The sequence below is a fragment of the Laetiporus sulphureus genome (assembly GCF_001632365.1).
Source record: "Laetiporus sulphureus 93-53 unplaced genomic scaffold LAESUscaffold_27, whole genome shotgun sequence".
Taxonomy (NCBI): Eukaryota; Fungi; Basidiomycota; class Agaricomycetes; order Polyporales; family Laetiporaceae; genus Laetiporus; species Laetiporus sulphureus.
The window spans coordinates 237,324-253,134 of record NW_024468536.1 but is presented as its reverse complement, the minus strand read 5'-3'; the positions used below and the strand labels follow the sequence as shown (position 1 = coordinate 253,134).

General features: G+C 49.0%; 6 protein-coding genes across 6 annotated transcripts; 3 read left to right on the top strand and 3 right to left on the bottom strand.

Moving 5' to 3' along the window:
* Positions 1–227: 227 nt before the first annotated feature.
* Positions 228–2,428, bottom strand: LAESUDRAFT_737604 (tubulin nucleotide-binding domain-like protein; the record flags this gene model as incomplete). The annotated part of the gene is made up of 10 exons (XM_040910809.1): positions 228–585; positions 641–747; positions 802–991; positions 1,051–1,118; positions 1,170–1,304; positions 1,363–1,509; positions 1,697–1,976; positions 2,036–2,114; positions 2,169–2,214; positions 2,276–2,428. 10 exons carry the CDS (start codon positions 2,426–2,428, stop codon positions 228–230), a joined length of 1,563 nt encoding a protein of 520 aa, XP_040762997.1.
* Positions 2,429–4,011: 1,583 nt separating this feature from the next.
* LAESUDRAFT_656132 (uncharacterized protein) lies at positions 4,012–4,265 on the bottom strand (the record flags this gene model as incomplete). Its single annotated transcript, XM_040904597.1, has 2 exons — positions 4,012–4,130; positions 4,199–4,265. Coding segments are annotated over 2 exons (186 nt in total), but the record flags the coding sequence as incomplete, so codon positions are not given.
* Positions 4,266–6,874: 2,609 nt separating this feature from the next.
* Positions 6,875–7,994, top strand: LAESUDRAFT_760431 (uncharacterized protein; the record flags this gene model as incomplete). Its single annotated transcript, XM_040912738.1, has 3 exons — positions 6,875–7,464; positions 7,525–7,586; positions 7,642–7,994. 3 exons carry the CDS (start codon positions 6,875–6,877, stop codon positions 7,992–7,994), a joined length of 1,005 nt encoding a protein of 334 aa, XP_040762995.1.
* A 941-nt stretch (positions 7,995–8,935) lies between these two features.
* On the top strand, positions 8,936–9,142 carry LAESUDRAFT_618324 (uncharacterized protein; the record flags this gene model as incomplete). The annotated part of the gene is made up of 1 exon (XM_040903242.1): positions 8,936–9,142. A coding segment is annotated over one exon (207 nt), but the record flags the coding sequence as incomplete, so codon positions are not given.
* Positions 9,143–10,938: 1,796 nt separating this feature from the next.
* Positions 10,939–12,153, top strand: LAESUDRAFT_656143 (uncharacterized protein; the record flags this gene model as incomplete). Its single annotated transcript, XM_040904598.1, has 2 exons — positions 10,939–11,910; positions 11,962–12,153. The coding sequence occupies 2 exons, from the start codon at positions 10,939–10,941 to the stop codon at positions 12,151–12,153; spliced, it is 1,164 nt and encodes a 387-aa protein (XP_040762993.1).
* An 800-nt stretch (positions 12,154–12,953) lies between these two features.
* Positions 12,954–15,504, bottom strand: LAESUDRAFT_236210 (uncharacterized protein). Its single transcript, XM_040901680.1, has 14 exons — positions 14,951–15,504; positions 14,885–14,897; positions 14,771–14,825; positions 14,669–14,719; positions 14,363–14,613; positions 14,238–14,291; positions 14,109–14,186; positions 13,993–14,052; positions 13,856–13,943; positions 13,757–13,800; positions 13,680–13,702; positions 13,608–13,628; positions 13,322–13,550; positions 12,954–13,265 (listed from the first exon to the last, which is right to left on the bottom strand). The coding sequence occupies exons 1-14, from the start codon at positions 15,340–15,342 to the stop codon at positions 13,221–13,223; spliced, it is 1,404 nt and encodes a 467-aa protein (XP_040762992.1). The 5' UTR covers positions 15,343–15,504; the 3' UTR covers positions 12,954–13,220.
* Between the last annotated feature and the right edge of the window lie 307 nt (positions 15,505–15,811).

The following is a 15,811-nucleotide window of genomic DNA, read 5'->3' as shown; positions in this document are numbered from 1 at the left end:
CTTCTTTCTCGCGGGACGGTCTGGATGTGAATGCACAGGTCAAATTAGGCTCGGAACGGACTACGTTCTGGATCCACGACGGACAGTACATCTATGTTCGTGTGTTTGGCATTACGCTGATCTTAGTGGCAGAGATATTCATAAGTGATAGGCTACAGTTACTTCCTTCGCCGACGCACGACCAGTACGTCTCCTGTCATTCACCGTCGATCGATCAGCCTCATAACTTACTGCTCGTCCTCCCCCAACTCCGGCTCCTCCACCACACCCTCCGCACCCGCATATCCATCTCTCAGCGCCCACAGCACATCCTTCAACTCCTTCGCCTCGTCGCGCTCCACACCCATCGTCTCGAGCACGGTCGGTCGATGCGCCGCACACTCCTCCACAGCCTGCGCGTACGCGCCGAACAGCCTCGCAGTGTGAGGGGTCGTGCAGAACGAGGAGAGCACGCGAACGGTGGGAACGTGCGCGTGGGCTGGCGTGCTGGGATGGTGGGATGCTGTATGTGGAGGGGGAGGGGGAGGTGGTGAAGTGAGGAACGGTGGGAAGGAAGTGGGAATTGGGTAAGCTGGAGCATAGATGCTGTAAGGTTATTTAGAGGGGGAGCACGATTGATATAAGAAGTTAGGAATCGCACTTGTATGGGACTGGTCTGTGCGGCTCGCACCACTTGTCGAATGTTCGACGATCGGAAGCCGAGAATCCGCGAGCGACGTAGATCTTAGCATAATCCAGAATTTCATGCTATTTCAAAGCCATGAGAGTGGTCTTTTACTAAAGAAATAAGAGAACACTTACCTCCGCGTGCGGCACCGCCCCGCCACTGCCCGGGAATGCCGAAAAGTCGTACATCCTCCGTACGAAGTCTCTGTCTGGCTGGACAGGCGAATGGAGCGGGAACACGCCGGAGAGCTGTGCGAAGCGCGTTTCTCCTTCTCTATTCAGCATCTCGCAAGCGCTAGTGAGATCATCGGTCGATCCCTTTAATCTTTATCGGCGAACAAGTTCAGAGGCTATCGATGAAGAATGCAAGGAGAAGGACGTTACCGTAAAGGGAGGGTGGAACTTTCTAAGTGCGCCGAAATGATTGCAGATGTCTGGTAGAGGCTGTTGCGCTGCAGAATAGTTCAACATAAGAACATTCATGTTAAGAAATCAAAGCTTGCGTTTAGATTTATCCCGTGCAGCCACTCCCCCGTCGTCCACGTCTCTGGCGCCTGAATTAGTATACTCATAGTGGCCAGAGTATCCAAGCTACGCAGACAAAGCGCGTCGTTGATCACACGCGCCATGCCACGTTCCTACATTGTATCAAACCCGAGTCAGTGGACTTCAGATAGGGGTAGAATTCAGGCTTACCTCATCTGCCTCCAGCGTCCCAGGGCATATGTGAGAGAGAAGCGGGACGCTCAGGCACGGGATCTTGGGGAACTCGTCCCGGAATGCAGTAAGAAATGCGTCGGTAAAACCGCCGTATGCTGGAGTGTCATTGATGACTTCAATCCCCTCGAGATTTCAGTCGTGTGTCAGCATCAACTAAAGCAATCAAAATGAATGACGTTCACCTGGAGATTGTCACATTCTTCAGTAAAGAGCCGGAACGACTCATCCATAAGGCTTGTGTCCTGTAAAGAATGACGCGTTTGGCTACTGCGTTACAAGCGTGAAGCATGACCTGACGTGACGACTGTACCTTGTCATGCTGCTTAAAGATCTCTTTACCCAAATTCCAATCGCCCGCATAGCTTTTCCACTCCGGCAAGTCCGGCAACTTTTGCAACGAACGCGGATGGAAGTCGACACGACTAAAATCCGACCAGTAGCGCACATTCCCCTTCTGCGTGTCGGCTGCGTGCGAGTGTTCGCCAGTCTCCGCGTGGGGACTTTCCCGCTCGACTTCTTCAGCGTTAAGAGATTTGTGGTAGTCGCTTTCTGGGATGCGTTCTTGACGGTACTCCACCACGTTGCCGCTCCTGGGATAGAATCTGTGGCATTATGAAGCATTCGGGCTCTACGTTCGTGGAATACGGACCATGATGCCGTAGCTTCCTCTTCACCGCCCGTTTCTGACCCATACAGGCCACTTGCGCTCGACAGGGGTCCAAAATGGGCTAGAAAGGAGTCGATATCATTACAGTCTCCTATCAGATCTGAAAGTGGCCCACCCTTCCTATCAAAGAGCAGCAACCTGGGACAAAATGTCGATTCGCCCTTTGATTTCAGTACTTTGAGCAACTGGCACACAGTTGTCAAGGCCCTTCAGAACACGTACGTTTTGTGTCAGTCCCTCTCTGAAAGAGACGTCATGGACGACATCCGATTCTTCGCCCTCTTCGTACGTAAAGTAGCTTTCTTGCGTGTTCCAGAAGTGAGTTCCGACGTAGTTCGCGAACTGCCCGGCCTGAATGTAGATGATCTCTTTCATGCTTCCGTTGGTGACCGTGTGAGGATGGGATGGAAACATGGAAACCCTTATATATTATGTGTTAAGCCCAGCAACACCTCTGAAGAAGTTTGAAGCGGCTGGGCTGAACTCGGCTGCAGATTCGGGCAAGGCTCGGTCTAGTGACGTTGATTTTGACTTGTTTATCACCCAGACTCATTATGATCGATCACGGATTTAAGAGTTGCAGCGTCGGCTGGCGGTCATTATATACTACGGTGCGCGTCACTTAGTCACCGCTACTTTTGTACAACTGAAATTGCACCCGTAAATCTTGGCCGATTTCTTAGTTTTCTAGCCAAATTGCTCCTTTTCACAAAAGAATCAATTCCACTAGAGTGATTGTCTAGAAAGTCAAAATTGAGCGTGTGATCAGGTCAAAATTGGCCACATCACATGATAACTCCCAGATATAGTAAGTATTGCACGTGGCATAACCAAATGAGGCAACTGCTGATCCCATGTTGGCCTTTAAATATCACTCCGCTGTGATCATCATTACACAGCGTGCATACCAATAATTTTCCACTGAAGAAACCGTGAAAATATGGTAAAAGAATATAAAGCCCTGCTTTGGAAAAATGTTAAGAAATGTTATGTAAGGTATTCCATATTTGGGTAGTATATGCCCATATATAGCAATTTAATGATGGAGGAAGCTTCAATTTCTTCACTATTTTTCCAAATCAAAGCTTAATATGTTTTCAGAGTTTCTCTACCATTTTTCAATGAAAAAATGTTGCTATGCACGCTGTGTTAATCATGTCGACCCCTTGTATGACTGAATCCTTATTCTCTTCATTTTGACAAGCCTTGGCTGCATGTGCATGGGCAGCAGCTTTTTGAAACTGCTTCAAAGGGTGGACAGCTGGCATGGGATGACTCTTCTGGAATTTTTCAGAGAAAAGTTTGCATTCAATCAGATATATTCACGCACATTGCAGTGATTGCATTATTGCTGTCCTTAATATATAGACTAGTGTATGACTTGGAAGGATTATGTAACTGGATGTCTCAGTGCCCGGCCAAATTGGCCACTGTACAAAAGTAGCAGTGACTAAGTGACGCGCACCATACTCGAAAAGCGCCGCGTGGCCGCGGCCGGGTCCCTTGCTCGAAGCACGCACTCTTGAACAATTTACTATCAGTTTGTAATGACGTACGAGGGCAGTATATATAACTAATGGACTGTGGCAGAGGCATTTGAATGCGATAGACGTTCGTCAGTCTTCGATCCATGATATACATACATCTTGCCAGGCAGCCAAATTATGCACGATATTGAACGTCTGACCAGCTCCTCCTCATCGGTCAATGGCTTGATGCCATCGTACTTATCACATTGCTTAATTTCTCTCACATTTCGGAAAGCTAATCGTCCCTTTTCCCTCAATGGCATGAGTGGCGGAAGCCCCTCCCACTTCATCACTACTTCGTGTTCCTTATCCCAGTCAGAGACATGGGGAAACTCGCAGAATTCCGGCATGCCCATGCCTTTGCCCATGATGATGTTCTTCTCTTCGAAGCCGACCTGCAATATAGCATCGATTCAGGGTGGCATTAAGCTATAGGGGAGGTGAGCCCCACAGCACGACGGCGGCATCAGCACCTTCATGCAAGATCCTGATATGATGCTTCATTCCTGTGGTGGTGGCGGGCATTGGGGTCACTACAGACACAAGTGCTACATTGGGGGAGGGGCCCTGCATGGAGCCAGTGGAGTAATAACGAGGATTGTCATGAAGATCATACCATAGTAATGTGCTTGCTGGGCTTCATAGAGGAGATACCGACTGTTCAGCGCTGGGTGATCAGACTGATGACACTATCATCGATATTCTCACCAGAACGCCTGTCCACCCTTCCGATGTGATTTATGGCCGAGTGAATACTGCATTCACTTGGGCCGAGAGCCTGCATCTATTATGTTGAAGCGTCAATGTACAGGTATTCAAACTGACAGTGACAATCTCACCTACTCCGCAAGCATTGCAATGTCTCCCGACATCGCAATGTCCATCATCTTGAGTTGCGGGCTCAGCAAAATCGAGCTCGACGGCATTTTCTCTATGCTAAAGTGGAAATTCTCTTATTTTTCTCTGTGGTCGTAGAACGCGTGAGGATACGTGCACCGCAGCGCGAGATTCCTCGCCTTCGAGTATTCGATGCCCAGGTTTTTTTAGCCGAGCAGCCAGCTGAGGCGCTCGATACAGTTTCGCTGGCTGATATGTTGCCGCTGCGTCACTTGCACGGACTTGTGCATGTGGTCGGTGAATTGATTGACTGAGTCCTCGGAAGACTCCGCACGCCTGTCAACGATTTAGCAGCCTTCTTGTTCTGCTCATTCAATCGGATCTTGCATGAAGCACCTGAAACCAGAGAGATTGATCGTGCCTGAGTGACGAAACAATAATTCCTTATAATGTTATTGATGTGTCATATTTACTGCAAGACACTCTCGACGTGATTTATGGCAGAGTCAACACTGCATTCTCCATTGCATAGGTAGTTATCGCCTCACCTAAGTGCTGTACCACTGTGATGCATGTCTCTATGTAGAACCTCACTGCGCACCTTATTGTGCCATATCGAGTTCTCAGCTAGCCGGTAAAGGACTCGGAAAGGGAGGGAGGTAGCGTTGAATGCTTCCCTTGCTGTAGAGAGCAATTGTGTTGTGCGTGCGATAGCGATGAGTGTTTTGTGGATGGCTACTATGAGCTATGACGCTCCTCTGGCAGCCCATGTCACACTCGGACACATGCACATTTGCTCTCACTTCACCCGCCATCGACATCAGTCATCAGCATCTTTCCTCGGAGAATTGCAAAGCACGCACCGAGCACACTCATGATATCCATTCCCTTCACTATATGATGCGCGGATATCTGCGTGACACCGCAGACATGATGGCATTTGCAACTATGGCATATGCTGAGTTAGTCTTTTGCCTTTGTAAGTGATATTTGCAATGGTGTCATTTTTTATCTCAGATTGTGAAAATGCAATAGGATATTCAGTGATCACAGATTAGTTACAAACTTTTTGAGATATGCAAGCATCGTGTATATTTAAACAATATGTCAAAATTTAGCACTGTGAAATTTGAGTCACAAATTATATATATATTAGATGACATTTGCAAGTGCAGCAGATGAAGATGCAAAGGGTAAATTCAGTCAAGGAGGCCTATATTCAACATCAGAATTAATACATCTTACACCTTGTGCCAGACTAAATCAATGGTGTTGCATGTGTTTATGTAAATTTCTGCTATGATGTGTGGAATGTAGCCTCCTTGACTGAATCTAGCCTTTGCATCTTCATCTGCTGCACTTGCAAATGTCATCTAATATATATAATTTGTGACTCAAATTTTACAGTGCTAAATTTTGACATATTGTTTAAATATGCACGATGCTTGCATATCTCAAAACGTTTGTAACTAATCTGTGATCACTGAATATCCTATTGCATTTTCACAATCTGAGATACAAAATGACACCATTGCAAATATCACTTACAAAGGCAAAAGACTAACTCAGCATATGCCATAGTTGCAAATGCCATCATGTCTGCAGTGTGAGAGGTCTTTCACGTTATGGATTATGGAGGAGCTGCTGTGGTGGCCGTGCCAAGCAAGTGCCAAGGCTGTAGATACGTCATTGTTGTCACGTGAGCATTCCCACCCCTGCGCGATTTTGCCATAATGATATTGCGATATCTGCTTCGAATAGTCTACCAGTGCTACACCACAGACATGAAGCGATTTGCGCATGTGGCAAATGCTTAGCAAATGTCGACAGGTTTTTTGCCTTTGTGATTTCAATATGCTATGGTTCCTTCCCACATTCCATATCAAGTATTTGCATATAATATGTTAGAGGCAGAAATTTAAAATCATATATTTAAGAAATGACACCATTTTCAAACTCACCAAATACATTTAGAATTTGAGCGCTGTTGAATGTAATTGTACATTTTTCAACTCCAAACCATCACATTTTTAAAATATCCAGTAGCAGAATGAAGGTGTAATTACGGTGAATGACTTTCATTCTAGTAACCTTGGTTAGAATGACTTCAGTAGGGAAGTAGAATGTAGGCATAATTACACCTTCATCTGCTACTGGATATTTTATACATGTCATAGTTTGAAATTCAAAAATGTATGATTACATTCAACAGCACTCAAATTCTAAATGTATTTGGTGAGTTTGAAAATGGTGTCATTTCTTAAAATATATGATTTTAAGTTTCTGCCTCTAACATATTATATGCAAATACTTGATATGGAATGTGGGAAGGAACCATAGCATATTGAAATCACAAAGGCAAAAAACCTGTCGACATTTGCTAAGCATTTGCCACATGCGCAAATCGCTTCATGTCTGCGGTGCTAATTGTTTTGACTAGCCTCGAATCATCACCATGAACAACACCGCAATAGCTGCTCACCATGGGGTCGTCTTCCCGCCCGAGATTGCAGACAGGATTATGAGCTATTTGCACGACGACAAAGCTACTCTGAAAGCTTGTAGCCTGACATGTCGCCCGTGGTACCTCACTGCTCTCTACCACACCATCCACTTCCATTCAACGACTATGCCCTACTGCGCACACGGGTTCGCCAATTTACTCACACACTCTCCCCACATTGGCTCGTTCGTCCGAGAGCTGTCGCTGACTCTGCTCAGTGATAGCTACAGCCACCTCTCGCCGATACTCAAGCTCAGCAAACATCTCGGTAACGTCCATACCCTCACGCTGTGCGGACTCTTTACAGGACGCTACCTCACTGTCTTCGGTGCTGTGTGTCACATCAGGCTCTTCGACCCTTACTGCACGTGCCACACTTTCGTCTCAGTATTCAACGCGTTTCCCAGCTTGGTCGATTTCGCATTAGACGCTTACACCGCGAAGCCTACATACGGGCCTATTGATACCCTGCCCGCCTGGCCGCTGAAGAAACTGAGACTGACTCCTATGATCACCCCTATGACAAAACCCCCGTCATTCCCGTAGCTTGGCACTTTGACAGTGTCAGTGGAAACAAATGCAGAATTCACCGCGCTTATCAGCTTGCTCCGAGCGAATCCTCAGTCGATAAGCCACTTCGAACTGCAGATCTACCATGTCCTAGGTGAACGTTTTTGTAAAACAGAAGCAGGACCGTGATTACTGAATGCGCGTGTCAGACGATACGCAGGTTTTGGAGCTCTTTGCTGCCCTCGAACTCTTTCAAGCCCTGCGAAACTTATCGCTGGTCACGCCTTCGCTTGCGTCGCTCGCAAGTCTGATGCCCAGGCTACAGTGGCCTGGCATAGACAAGCTGACGCTGGGTGTCTTCCCGCGTAGCATGTCGGATGTTGACACGCTGATCCGGGTCCTATCGGATGCGGACTTTTCTAGTGCGTCGAAGGTCGTGCTGAGGCTGCAGTGCATGAGGCACATGCTATACATCCAGCGCGATATGGGAAAGTTCAGAACCTCCCTCGAGGAAAGCTTAAAGGGCTTGTGTGCGCGAGGAGTGTTGTCCGTCGTCATCTGATCTGTAGTGAGCTCTCTCAATGCCGGTACCTATGCATAGTCCACTTGCTGACAGCTGCAAAGGTTCCCTCGGCGGCTGAGGTTCCATGACTCCACGATCTGAGACTCGCTGGATGGCGGTTCTTTGCTAGTCAGCGTAATGGTCTGATGCATTCGTGAGCAGATGTATGAAGCAGTCCTTGGAAATCCTGACTGTGAATTTCTAGCGCCACCTTGCCCTGTGCATCCTCCACATGACGCATACGTACCCATTACTGGCCGCTGTCTCTCACATAGCGACAGCACGCGGTGGAATAATTCGTATTTTAGAAAAAACCCTCTAGCGCCACCTCATTGTGAGCTCGCTGCCCTACGAAAATCTATCTCTTAGAACACGCACACTTCGCGTTAGTCCCTCCCTGAAAGAGACGTCACGGACGACATTTGACTCTTCGCCCTCCTCCTACATGAAGTAACTTTCTTGCGTGTACCAGAAGTGGGTTCAACATAGTTCGCGAGCTGCCCAGCCTTAATGTAGATGATCTCTTGCATGCTTGAGTTGGTCTGAGTACGGATAAATCCTTATATGTTATGTAGTAAGCCCAGCATCACCTCTGAAGAAGTTTGAAGCGGCTGGGTGACTGAACAGTGAAGTCGACTGCAGATTCGGGCAAGGCTCGGTCTAATTTTGACTTGTTTATCACCTGACTTGAAGTTACGATCGATCAAGGATTTCAGAGTTGCAGTGCTGATAGAGCAACTCGCCTCATATACGCGACCTCAGGTACTTACTCGCATTATTCTTACAGTGTCTACTGGAGGTCATCGTGTAGATAAGGTGACATGCGATCCTCACAGATTTGCCACCGCGATATCTGTTTCGCATTATCTATCAGTGCTGATTGCTTTGACTAGCGACTCATCATCATGAACAACGCCACAATAGCTGCTCACCATGGGGTCGTTTTCCCGCCCGAGATCGCAGATAGGATTATGGGCTATTTGCACGATGAAAAAGCTACTTTGAAAGCTTGTAGCCTGACATGTCGTTCATGGCACCTTACCGCTCTCTACCACCTCTACCACACCATGCACTTCCACGCACAGACGTACACGCGCCGGTTCGCCAACTTGCTCACATGCTCTCCTCACGTTGGCAAGTTCGTTCGAGAGGTGTCGCTGTCTCTCTCCAATGATAACTACAATGACATCGTGCCGATGTTCAACAAATACCTCGGGAACGTCCATACCCTATCGCTATATGGACAGTTCTCGGGACGCGACCTCTCTGCACTCTCCGGCTTCGGTGCTGTGGAACATGTCAGGCTGCTCGGCGATTCTTGCACGTACGAGGATGTCGACTCGTTGTTCAGGGCGTTTCCCACCGTGGCCGATCTAGCAATGGAGGGTGGCCTCTGGGATGCAGCATACGTGCCTTTTGATACCCTGCCCGCCTGGCCGCTGAAGAGACTGAAGCTTCTCCCTATGCTCACCCCTATGACAAACCCCCCGTCGTTTCCACAGCTTGGCGCGTTGACAGTGATAGTCCGCCAAATTCCAGAATTCATCGCGCTCATCAGCTTGCTTCGAGCAAACCACCAGTCGATACGCCATCTCGACCTGCGGATCTATCCTATCGTTCTAGGTGAGCGCGTCTGTAGAACGGAAGCATGACCACGATTACTGAAGGTGCCTGTCAGACGATACGCAAGTTTTGCAGCTCCTCGCCGCCCTGGAGCTCGTCCAAGCCCTGCGAATCGTATCTTTGGTCACGTCTTCGCTTGAGTTGCTCGCAAGTTTGATGCCCAGGCTGCAATGGTCGGGCATAGACAAACTCACGCTGGATGTCTCCCTGCGTAGCATGTCGGACGTGGACACGTTGATCCGGATCCTATCGGATGCAGACTTTTCGAATGCGTTGAAGGTCATGCTGAGGCTGCAGTGCATGACTCCTATGCTGAAAATCCAGCGCGATATGGAAGTGATCAGAGCCTCTGTCGAGGAAGGCTTAACAGACTTGCATGCACGAGGAGTGTTGTCTGTCATCATCTGATCTGCAGTGAGCTTCCTCAATACCAGCATCTATACATAGTCCGTTTGTTGACAACTGCAAAGGTTCCCTTGTAACGGCAGACACGTGAACACTGCCTGACACGAAATTGAAGACCCTTCCTTTGGGCTGAAGGCCGGGGCCATGACCTCCGCGATTACCAGCCACTCGCTGGATAGCGGTTCTTTGCTAGCAGTGTAATCGTCGGATACATTTGTGAGCGGATGTATGAAGCAATTCTTGGAAATACCGACTGTGGACCTCTAGCGCCACCTCGCCCTGCCCCGTCCTCCACGTTACGCCCAAAACATACGTACCCATTACTGGCCGTTGTCTGTCGTAATTACGGATATTGGATTCGAAAAAAAGGCCTCTGGCGCCACGTGCACCTCATTGTTAGCTCGCTACCCCCAAAAGATATATCTCTTGCAGTCGTATATACATGATGTAGTGATTGATTATTGGGAAATGTATCTTGTCGCAGGGACTGTTTGCGAGAGAGTGCACAAAAAGTCTTTGAAGTAACAAAATGCTTGATGTCATTCGACACATATTGATCGTGTGATCGACTCGTGGTGTGTGGCGCTGGTGGCGATGAAGCCTCGCACCATATATATGTTGACCGTCGACTCTCGAAAATCATCCCAAGCTCTTCATGGCGCGCACAAAAATAAAACATTGCTCTCACAGGGCAGAATATGGAGGCAGTTCGAGCTCAGGAGCCGACTCGAGTCGTCAAAACCGCGTTGCTGAGCCACAGGCCGCTGCCGCTGTACCTCGCAGCACTCCAGGAGGTGGGTCTCGGGAATACTCATTTCAATCTGCAGTGAACGCCTAATCCAGCATAGTCGACACATCTGCCGCTTCAACTAGGCACGCTGCAGACATTCTCGATATGCTAAGCAAGAGGCGGGCCATGTCACAACCTGTCGCAAGTTCGCCGTCGTCCTCCAAAGCGAAGTTTGGTGGAAGCAAGCGTCGCTCAAAGAAGGTCGTCGACACTAGCTTGAATGTCCCCTCGACGAGTGCTGCAAACGGAAATGCAAATGACGAGCAGTTTGCTGCTGTTCGTCGACTTGACGTCGTGACGCAGGGAGAAACATCGACGAACGCCCATTGGTGGTTGAAATTGGGTGAACAAGGAGCTTCTTCGACCTCAAGCGTTGATCAAGTGGGAGGATTCTCTCCTTCACACAGTCCACGCACGAAGCAGACCGCCCGCAAGTCAACAGGCACCAGCATCCCCAAGCGTCCGGTGGTGGTTGAGGTTCCTTCGCAGAAGCGGAAAACAAAGGAGGAGCACATTACGGTCACCCTGGATGTGGAGGACATCGTGTTCATCGATTCTATCCAGCTCTCCGCGAATATGGACGCGGACTGGTGGGGACGCGTGCGTCCGCAGCCGGTCAGTGTCAGTGTCTACCTTCATCTCAAGCCCGCGCACCTCGATCGGGCAGGCACGTCCGATCAGGTCACCGACACGGTGCACTACGGCGATCTATGCAAGAACATCATCGATCGCGTCGAAAGCCCCGGCGCGATGTTTGATGGCACAACGGGGCTTGCGTATGCAGTCGCGCAGCAAGCGTTCCTACTCTCCGGACCCATCGCGACGCAAGTCCGCATCGTTGTTGAGTCGTCAAAGTACATTCCGCTAGCCGAGGAATTTGCTGTGGAGGTCACCATCCCGTACAGAAAGAACATCGAGGAGCGTGACCACCATGATAAAATCCAAGTCTCGATCAAGAACCTCTCTCTGTCCACGATCATCGGCGTGAACCCGCCTGAGCGGGAAGCGAAGCAGCGCGTCCTCACAGATATCATAATACACCAACGACTTGGCTGGCTTTCTCCCGCGTACGGTGAATTTATTGCAAGGATTGCTGAGGTGCTTTCTCACTTGTCTTCGTGCCGTCAGGGGTGCTGACAATTATCGCAGGAGATGGAACGCTCGGAGTATCTGACCCTTGAGAAGTTCGCGTACGAGATCGTGAAACTCGTGTGTCTGGAGTCAGGTGCCGTGGACTCCGTGACAGTGCGAGCTGGAAAGCCTAGTGCGCTTTCGTTCGCCCGCGTCGCAGGCGTGCAGATCACCCGTTCAAGAAGTTCGTTTGTCAAGGGCGGTAAGTAGCCCGTCCTTTTCGATTGCACGGCTGCCTACGGCATATACCACCGTGACTATCGTTTAATTTGTACTAGTAGTTTTTCTCACATTTCTATCAATGTTATTCGAGCCAGTTGTATTGTCGTTCAATCGCAGACTCGAAGTGGCGTTCAACACGCTGTTTTAGGAGCGATGCGTTCTGTGTGGAATGGATCATGCTTTACCACGCGATCTACAGAATTTCTGGTGACTCGTGCTGATCTTCGTGAGTCTGGATAACGTTCAATGCTCACCTCCCGTGGAGAATCATCCGTGAACATAGAAAGTTATACAATACTCGTCGGCTTCCATCGATACATTGACCCCACTGTACCATTAGCTAGGAAGCCACCTCCTGCACGCAACGTCCTACCATCCACTCGCTGTGGATTATTCAGGCTTCATTGTGGGTCTCTCCTTTGTCCCGACGAATATTGCCTAGACGACACTCAGAAAACTATCCTGACCCAAACAAGGTTTGTTGCCTACCAGAAGTCTCCTAGCCTCCTGGCGATCTCCTGAGGTTGCGCGGATGTAAGCACTCTTCCTGCCACCGTTGTAGCTCTTGGCGCCTTCCGCGTAGCCCTGCGCCTGAGCAGCGTTATATTGTCCCTCATCTGGCAGCGGTGTGCTCGTCATTTTCGTACTCCTGCCACGAGATGCCACCGGTGAGGTTGCCAATCGTCTGGGCCAGCTACGGTAGCACACTGACGTTCCAAGCCCTTGCAAACGTCCTTTAACTTAAGCCCGAGTCTCCAGAATGACACCATGATAATAATAGCAATGGCGCTGCGCACGCAAGCTTTCGCGCAACGCACAGTCCATCATCAAAGCCCTGAGACAGGATGAGAATTTCTTCTGCCTCCGAGTAACACAGTGTGCATCGTCAAGAGAAACGGGACTCGGACAATGAAAAGCAACGAGTCCATGGTTCCGTAAGATAAGTATCAAAATAATTCATCGCATGCTCGGTGCAGGCGGGGAGACGGAGTGGAAAGGCGTGCGTCGATATGCCCTATGCTGATGCCGGACGATCTGTTCTTTGAGTCATTGGATCATTCGCTTTCCGAGCTATGGTCATGACCGGCGGAGATGCGACCCTGAAGCCGCCAAGTCAGTTTCACGATCAGTCATCGAAGATTATGTCCAGACACACTTCCTCCTCATCTTTCGAGACAAAAGTGCCCACTTCATGGCTGACAGCGATGATGATAGGAACATGCGGTACTATGCTTGAGTGATCAGCATCGATCGTCGGATAGTCGTGCATATGGCCGATATTATGGACAGTCGGCTTCAAAACAATGGCATCGGGCAAATCGCCGTGTTGTCCAGACTTGAGGATCACGCGATTATTGAGCGTGATCAGGACAGAATTTGCGTATCTGTGCAAGAGGCTTCAGTGATACTGATAGCGAAAGATACGAGGCTGATGCTAGTACAGTTTTGACAGGATAAGGAGTCTGAGAGATCCGTCAGTAATGTGATTCTGAGCAAATCCACCATTAACGTACGGGCAAATGGCTAACTCTGTATTCTGCATGGGTCATGAACAAAGCATCTCACAGGGGTTAACAGATGCCGAACGTACAGGCACTCCCACGAAGAGACCAAAAGTGACAACTGCTGTGACCGCTACCGACGATTATGAGTTTCTGTTGAAATTGGGGCGGTGATACGGCACACGTACCAGTCAATGAGCCTGTCTCGATGACCAGATTTATTAAGCGGTTTATGATGATGTTAGTCCATCTCAGACCATTCTTGAGCCTGAATAACTGTTTTGTAGACGTAAGAGGATGCATCATCAGGATACACAGAACTGACCAAAACTACGAGCGATACGGCGATAGTCACATCGCATATAGTGCTTGCAGCGAGCCAAACCTGCCATACAAATCAGCATCCCACGTAACGTCGATCTGGATTCTAGAGCGCCTCACACATGTGGCCACGTCCATATTGAGGACTCTGTAATGGAAGTTTGCATCGTAATCGTCCCGTACGAAATCTTTATCTGTCTATTTAGTGTCAATCAGAAGAGTCGACGAGCGAAGTCATCATAAGAGCACCTTCAATCTCTGAACGCCGCCTACAAGCCCAGCGCTCAGCTGAGCCAATGCTACCTAAATATACGGCGAAGATTTGAGATGATCGACGTCAGATGTGCATGCTCACAATGAACGAGAACACGTACGAAAATGGTAAAACATGGAATGATGTACGAGCGCGAGAGGATGTATATGCGGCGGGAAAAGTAGATCTGTACTGCAGCCGATTGGACTGCACCCATAATATAGATGGTGACCCACGCGTTGCCGGAGAAGAGTTCCAAATCATCATACACTGACAATATGGACTGCGTTGCAGTTATCCCGAGTAGCAGACGATATATGAATGCTGTGATCAATCCTGTCTGTACCCACTCATAGATGCACAGCACGTATACTTGAAGACAGACAGATCAGCTAGAAAGCCCAGCTGTCATGACTACAAGGCTCACCTAGACACTTCTGAGTCCAGTGATCGTGCGGGAAGCAGAGGTAGTAAATGTCTCGGGCAGCTTCAGTCTATCATCACATCTGTTCTTATGCAGATGGCTTACAAGTCTGAACAGTTAACACACTTTGTAGCCCCCAATTGAATGCCAATCCTAATACCTGTGGCAAGAGTAGCTTATTGTCATTCTGCCTTCGTGTCTTCTCAAGATTGAACCCACCAATGGACCCAGACTCGGTAACTGTCAGCATTGATCAGTGCAATGCGGTTCTAGCCTCAGACTCACTCGTAAGATGGAAATTGGAAGCTTGACATCGTGGAGCTAGGAGGAGCGCGCGACTGGGATGACTCTGATCGAGTAGAATCCTTATATTGCGATGCAGGCCCCGGCAGGACCTGGAAGGCATCAGGGCAGCTGACACATGGAAGAAGATGGATTGCTGTGAAACACATAGTTCCATCTCTCTGATTGATGGGGGACACCATTAGTGACAAGCCGGTAGATGCAGCAGGCACTCCGTGCGACGTAAGCGATTCATATGATATTGAAACTCTATTACGACCGCGCCATGCATGACGGGCCATCGACGGCAGTGCGTGAATATGATTGCAAGAGCGCTTCGTTTGACAGTTACATCGGCATGCGGGTACCCGTCTCCACAGCAGTGTGAAGATCATTCATGAGCGGCCTCCGCTATGAGAAACATCGGTTTTGTAGGTTGATGCCTATAGGTTAGTATCCACGCGCGTGGGGAAGGACACCGCCTGGGCGGATAATGCTGTGGCGATGCTCATCAAGAACGAGCAGCGAATCGCCGGATGTGATGCATGATGCATGATCGTTCATGATCTGGTTGAATCGAATGAGAATGAGCCATCAACGATCTGAGAGTGTAAAGGCAGAAGACTCGTATTGTCACAAGGGCGATACTCTTCACAGAGTAATACTGCCCGCTCGTCTCGCTGTTACAGCAGTTGAGAAGTACCTTTGCGTGGCGGCCGATGCAGAGCATATCATGGAGTGCTGCTGCCGTGGGACATGAGGATAGATATAGTTGTAGAGCGATCGAGTGTCACAGTTTCGAAGTGGTGGCCAGACTGACGTAAAGATTTCGTATTTATGCAGCTCAGCTTCACTGTTTCAATA